Source organism: Antrostomus carolinensis, unplaced genomic scaffold (assembly GCF_000700745.2).
Source record: "Antrostomus carolinensis isolate BGI_N321 unplaced genomic scaffold, ASM70074v2 scaffold237, whole genome shotgun sequence".
Taxonomy (NCBI): Eukaryota; Metazoa; Chordata; class Aves; order Caprimulgiformes; family Caprimulgidae; genus Antrostomus; species Antrostomus carolinensis.
In genome coordinates this window covers 4,076-10,847 of record NW_010327783.1, presented here as the reverse complement: position 1 = coordinate 10,847, position 6,772 = coordinate 4,076, and the positions used below count along the sequence as shown (strand labels likewise).

At 42.8% G+C, this 6,772-nt stretch overlaps 1 protein-coding gene across 1 annotated transcript; it reads left to right on the top strand.

Annotated features, from left to right (window-relative positions):
* The first annotated feature begins 926 nt into the window (after positions 1-926).
* On the top strand, positions 927-6,513 carry LOC104518773 (aldo-keto reductase family 1 member B1). Its single transcript, XM_029085949.1, is given in 7 exon segments — positions 927-1,037; positions 3,004-3,126; positions 3,628-3,752; positions 3,891-3,972; positions 4,504-4,587; positions 5,341-5,423; positions 6,471-6,513. Coding segments are annotated over 6 exon segments (537 nt in total). The 5' UTR covers positions 927-1,037; positions 3,004-3,006.
* The last annotated feature ends 259 nt before the right edge of the window (positions 6,514-6,772 follow it).

Genomic DNA, 6,772 nt, shown 5'->3' with positions numbered 1-6,772 from the left:
GGATCTCTTCATTGTCAGTAAGGTGAGGATCAGATAATCTTGGATCATGGACAGACTTGTGTTACCTGTGATGTCCTGACAGTAGGAAACTAAAGTATTTTTATGCTGTGGCACTGGAGAAACTGGTAATAACACATTATCTGTAATTACTTTCTTGTTTCACTTCATCAGCTCAGCGATAGTTTGATTATTTCCTGTCCACTGATAGCAGTTTTTATTGTTGTAGCCATTGGATGAAAGAAGTTCAGGAAGGAAGAGTTCCCTGAGCTTTGAGCAAGGAGAAGAATCACTCACTGGCTGGTGGCAGCTTTCTTCTCCAGTCAATCTGATAACACTGTGGGAACTCAAGACTGTGATTTCAACTCAAAATGTACTGAGAACTTGAGCAGCACAGCCCTGCTGTGGTCTGGCACTCTGCTGAGGAGACCCAGAAGTGCTGGGGGATGGATGAGGCCACCTGCAGAGCAGTGGTGCAGGAAAAGGGGATAGAGTGGGCTAGGTAGCACCAAGCAAGGTAGAAACCCGTGATGCAGAGCTCTGAGATCACTCGGTGCAAAGGACTCACCCAGAGTCATGAGTTTTATGCGTGGTCAGGGATAACAGATACACGTCTGCATTTCAAAGCACCTGTTGCAAAGGCAGAGCCTGTGTAGCAGGGGCAGCACAAGTGATGTCTGAGCTAATGGAACCACAGGACTTGCTCTGTTATGATCCTACTCAAATCCACGTGCTGCCACTGCACATAGTGCCCTTAGTGTCACGGGTCAGTCCCATCACAGAGCAAACGCCATCTGAACAGCACTGGGATGGCTTCATTCCACATCACCTTCCAAAGATGGAGCAGTTCTGTCCTGTGCAGGAGATAATGCGAGAGCTTTAACCCAGGAGGTCATGATGTGCCTTGTTTTTTTTGTCTCTAGCTGTGGTGCACGTTTCATGACAGACCTCTGGTGAAGGGAGCCTGCCAGAAGACTCTTGCTGACCTGAAATTGGATTACCTGGATCTCTACCTCATCCACTGGCCTTTTGGTTTGAAGGTACAGTAACAGCATTGCCCTTGGATTTTTTCCTTGTGACTACAGCTTTTTGGGGAGCTATACGGCTTTTCAGCCTAACAGTTGCTCTGGCTGCAGAAGACAATTGTGTGTCTGTTGTGTGTACCAGCACTGCTCTGGTGCTCAGCTTTACTCTGGCCATGTCAACCAAGCTCTTGATCTCTGCCCCTGAGGCTGCTGCTTGCATGCCCCTTTGATCCTAGGAATGCTGGTCAAAACCAGGGGCAGGTTTCCCAGCTGCAGGCATAACATAGGCTGTTCTCCCTTTGTCTTACCAATCAGTGTATGCTCACTTCCAATTTACCCCTTTGTGGGAAGGAGGGCTGCACTTTGCTGTCTGTCAGAAATTTTCCTCTGCATATTACAGAGTCACAGAGCAAAATAAAATATTTGTTTTCCATTTCTTTTTTAATCACTGAGTTCTTATTACAGCACTGATTGAGCTGACCTTGCCTGTAGGAGCCTTAGTCTTGTTCCACTGAGACAGGAATTCAAAAGGTGAAACTTCTTAAGGGCCTAAACCCTTTCATAGATTAGTGAAGGAGCTGATGTCTCAGGCTGATTATTTCTAGTCTTAGCCTTTCCTTCCTGCTACAGTCTGATCAGTCTCCATCCTACCTGTTGCTTTTGAGATGCTTATCTTTATTTCATACTCTATTTTAGCTTTATGTTAAGTCACAAAAGTTAAACTGTCTCCTGGTGACAAAGTTAAACACTGTTTTGTTGTCTTTTCCTAACTTGTACACAAAGGATCTTCTAATTTTCCCAGTATTAGCTGCTTTACACTGAGCTTTGTCATGGAAGAACTGTCATTGCTTGTAGTTTCATCAGATCTGATGCTATATAGACCAAAGCTACGTGTTCCCAGTACCTAACTAGGTCCCCTGATGAACAAAACAGGTCTTCCTAAGTGGTCACAAAAGAACAATACACAAAGTGAATGTATAGAAAAGTGGAGGCTATAGTTCTGAGTGGTGTTTCCCTGTAGGTGCTTGGGTGACTTACCACTTTGAGGGGTCTGGTGACAAAACCTGTCTTTATGGGATGGTCACTGGCAAAAATGCCTTCAATTCCTTCCACTTCTCAGGAGGGAGTGACTGAATGTATACAAGAATTGGCATTCTTGCCTGCACTGGAAGTTCAAGCTATCATGGTTGTGAGCTCTCATGGCTTGAAGCCAACTTCTCAACAGATTTTACAAGCATTTTCTCTCTTGCTGACAGGCAGGAGAGGAGCTGCTTCCTACAGATGACAAAGGCATGTCAATACCCAGCAACACAGATATTCTACAGACGTGGGAGGTAAGTTCAGCCACAGTAGGAGAATCATGTTTTCTATCCTCAGCAGTGGTGCTGGCTTCAGCAGTCACAGAATGGCTCATATATGCAGAATTAGTTGGAAAGAAGTCACAACAGTATGTAGTAGCTTTTAAAAATCTGCATGCTTAGTCAAGCTGCTGATCCTGTTCACTGTGGATTAGCATCTCAAGTCACTGAGCTGCACAGCCACTTCCAGTGGAGCTGAAGATAAGACTGAGGTTAGAAGAAGTTATTTACTTGACCACAACTGCACAATTTTTCTTCACCACAGTTCTCATGCAGTTCTTAAACTGCTCAAACAGATTTTGCAGAAATAAGACACTTGGATTGTGATCCTGCTGTCCTCCTAGGGCACAGCCCTTCGGTGCTGTCACAACAGTGGACTTAGAATCTTCTTTTCCTTGTGTAACTCAGTGAATTTCAGTCTTAACAATGATTCTGGGCTTTGGTGTGAGAGATTACATGGCACAGATTCTACCAGTACCCACTTTCCCCTTGAGCATCAAAAATTTGGCAAGTCCAAACAGTTATTTTCTGCTTCCCATGAAGGGAAACAAGCCATATCAGGAAGAACATCTTCATTACCTGTCTTGTATACTGAATTATGACTTTGCTCCCCTTTGTGTTAGGCCATGGAAGAGCTGGTGGATGCTGGTCTAGTAAAAGCCATTGGAATCTCCAACTTTAACCGTGAGCAGACTGAAAGAATCTTGAACAAGCCAGGACTGAAGCACAAGCCTGCAAATAACCAGGTAAGCTGCAAAGTGACTGCAGGTGAATAGTTTTCAGGGATTATAAAGATCTGATTACAGTTGAATGAGGAGATGGGAAAAGGGAGAAAAAGTTAAACACAGCAGGTACTCTAAATCCCACTAAATCTGTGGCTGTTTCTCAGTACAAAAAGGACTGGAGTACTTCCTTTTTGTCTGACCTTGTTGAACCATTGTTTAGAAGTTCTGGAGTATTTCCCTATGAAGCATTCTCTCTGGAGGGATCAAGAATCCAGACACAAGCTATCATTGTGACTGTAATCAATGACTTTTTATAAAGCCTCTTGGAATAAAATCCAAAAAGCACATAAGGACTCAATATAAAAGGTGGTGCCCCATAGAATTATAGTCTTATATTGTTGACCACATGCAGGGTAGGATTAAGGCAGCCTGTATAATTAAGACATTAGGATGCAGAAGAAAATACCTGGAGCGTGGGAACACTACAGTTGTTCTACACAGTCTCTACTCCTGTGTTGGCAGATTGAGTGTCACCCATACCTTTCCCAAGAAAAGCTTATCAACTATTGCCAATCCAAAGGGATCACTGTGACAGCATATTGTCCCCTTGGGCGCCCTGACAGGTAATTACCAAGTGCATTAGCATGGTTTTTAAGTTTGAAGCATTTTGACTAATTGAATGAGTAATAGTGCAGGTGTGTGTGCACACTTAGACTTTTTTTTTTTTACAATATTCATACAAGGTAGAATCTTTCTGCCACTTCTTCCTTTTTGTCTCTGTGTAGGTCTAAGCCAGAGAATCCTTCCCTTCTGGATGACCCCAAGATCAAAGAGATCGCAGCCAAGCACAACAAGACCCCAGCACAGGTAGGTAGGTAGGTGCAGTACAGTGGGCACTCCTTCCTGTAACACAGACATTAAGGGAACTAAGCCTGAAGAGAGAGTAGAGCCTCTATCAGTGTCCCCTGGAAACTGTGGTGCTCTTCTGTGGTGTTAAGTAGCAATGCAGGTTGTCCACTATGTGGCCTGCAAAATATACTTGAAGCTCTTTAACCCTCATCCAGAAAAGATTCTTGACCCATCTTCAGATGTCACTTTCCCTCTCAAGTCCTCTTGCACAGAATGAAAACCTTTCATAGACTGCTGCAAGTCCAGGTGGGAAGAAAAGGAACTGACTGTCCCAAAGCTGGATGGGAAAGGAGACCTTCCATGTGGGCTGCCACCACTTCTTTCTTTGGCCCTTCAGGAAGTGCTACCTAGGCCACAGGGACAGGAATGATTTGAAATGCAGCTCTGTAGAAGTGGGTGTAGCTCAGGGCAAACAGCTGCTGGAGGAGGCTCTGGTTCTTCCAGAGCAGGAGCTGTCCTCTCTCTTGACTCAGTGGTCTGTTCCTGCAGGTTCTCCTTCGCTTCCAGATCCAGAGAAATGTGATTGCAATTCCAAAGTCTGTCACACCACAGCGCATTGTGGAGAACTCCAAGGTGAGTGGTTATGAGTGAGCTGGGTGCTGCCCTTCAGGGATGGCATGGCTCCTCCTTTCAGAGCAAGCAGTGGTTCTTTCTCACCCTTCTCAAGTCCTCAGACAAGAGGACTGGCTTCTTTCTCTGTCTGGAAGCTGGGGCTACAATGAAAACTACAGTTTTACAGAGGAAAGAGATAGACAGAGCTCTTGGAAACAATATGCTGAGAACCTTATCAGTTACCTTACACAGTGTCTCCTGTTTCATGACTTGTGGATGAAGTGGCAGGCAGGGCTTTGAGTCCCAGTGCAGGCCCATTCCTCAAAATACAGAGTAAGTGACATTAAGGGAAGAGTCCTGGTGTCAGTAAAACACACTGCTCCTCTGACTATTAAGCCAGGAATTTTTTTCCTGATATTGGACATCAAGAATTCAGGAACAACATAGCTGGATTTAATGAAATATGAAAGTCTCCTAGATGTGGAATTGGAGAGAAATGAATCTTTCCAGAAATAGAGGCATTCTGCAACACTTGAGTGTTCACTGAACACCTCAGAACAGCTGGCACATGTAAATGCACATGGTGATCTTGTTTGTTTCTTCCCTCTGCCAGTAGTCTTGAAAATCCAAAGAGATTTCTTTTCCTTTCCCTCTCATGAAGCTGTCGTTTCTAACCAGCAGTCTTTCTCATGTGAATTTGTTCTTTAATCTTGTGACTCTTGCTTCTGATTTGATTTGTTCTAAGAGGTGATTTTTAAATATTTTGCTTTTTAGGTGTTTGACTTTGAATTGACTAAAGAGGAGATGTCAGCCCTTCTCAGCTTAAACAGAAACTGGAGGATCTGTGAAATGATTGCGTGAGTTACAGCTTGTTTCCTTCATACTCTTATAATTTCAATAATCTTCATTCTAATCTCCCAGGTACTGATATAGCTGTTTAAATTTGGTGTATTTTGAAATCTGAAATAATTTAAGGGAATATATGGAGTCCATAGCTCTGTTTACCAGGCCTTCACTTTGGAGAACATTTGCAACAGTGATGTCACCTGTTATTTTGTTCCTCTCCTATTTCTGCCTGTCCTGCCCAAATGTTTAATGTGTTAAATGACCCATCTCCTGGAGATTAATGAGACAACCTAGAATCGGAGGACAAGTTATAGGCAGAGCTTCCTGCCAATGAACGGAACAGCTGATGTTAACTCATCATTTGTCTGCTTTGGCTTTATCTCAGCTGAAAAGAAAAGAAGAAAAATAAAAAAGGTTGGACTTTATGATCTTAAAAGGTCTTTTCCAACCAAAATGATTCTATGAAGCATCTGTTATTTAACATCTTAGTGGAGTTATATTTTCACTTTATTGACTAAAGGATGAGTGTAAGTCATATTATGCACTCATTGTGAATCCTTTCTTCAGGAAACTGTGTGCCTGGAATTCTAAAAGAAGGGTTCTGGTTGATAACTTTGGCTTTGTCCATGTTGGAGAAATGAGTATTAGGCAGTTTTAAACTTTTAACTCACAGAAAAAAATTACTACTATAAACTGATGTCAGCTCTTACATAGGAATTTAGGGGAGGGAATGACTATCTAGAGTGTGGTATGAAGAATGACAAGAAGTGTTAGCTGAAAAGCCACAGAAACTGCTGTTTTCTCTGTAAGCAGTGTGAACTTCAACTCTTTTATCTAGAAAGTAACTTGGTCCCACCACTATTCAGTGCCTGAGTAACAGGATAAGACTTGACCTTGTTGGTCATGTGTGCCATTTCTACACTAGTAAGTTTCTTAAATTCATTCTGCAGTTACACAATTCAGACCCTCCCTTGAAGGCTCCTCTGTACAGCCAGTGTAGTTCTATATAGGATTTACTTCAGCCTTGAGAGTAATCTTGCTGCTTTTGTGTCCTTCAGGTGCAAAAATCACAAGGAGTACCCTTTCAATGCAGAATACTGAAGATTGAGTGCAGCCCAAAGCTTTTTTGGAAAGAAGAGTAAGTGGGAGAAAGGTCCAGACCTGCAGATGCATACCAGCTCATACTGGGTCTTCTTTCAGTCACATGCTTTTACAGGTTGAAACTGGACAAAGATTAGTGTTTGATTTTATTCCTATCCAAAATAAAAAATGTTTTGATTACTACTGGCTTAGAAGTTCTAGTCTGATGTGAAAAATGACAAACCAAGCTACTTGTATCAACCATGTCATTGGAAACCAT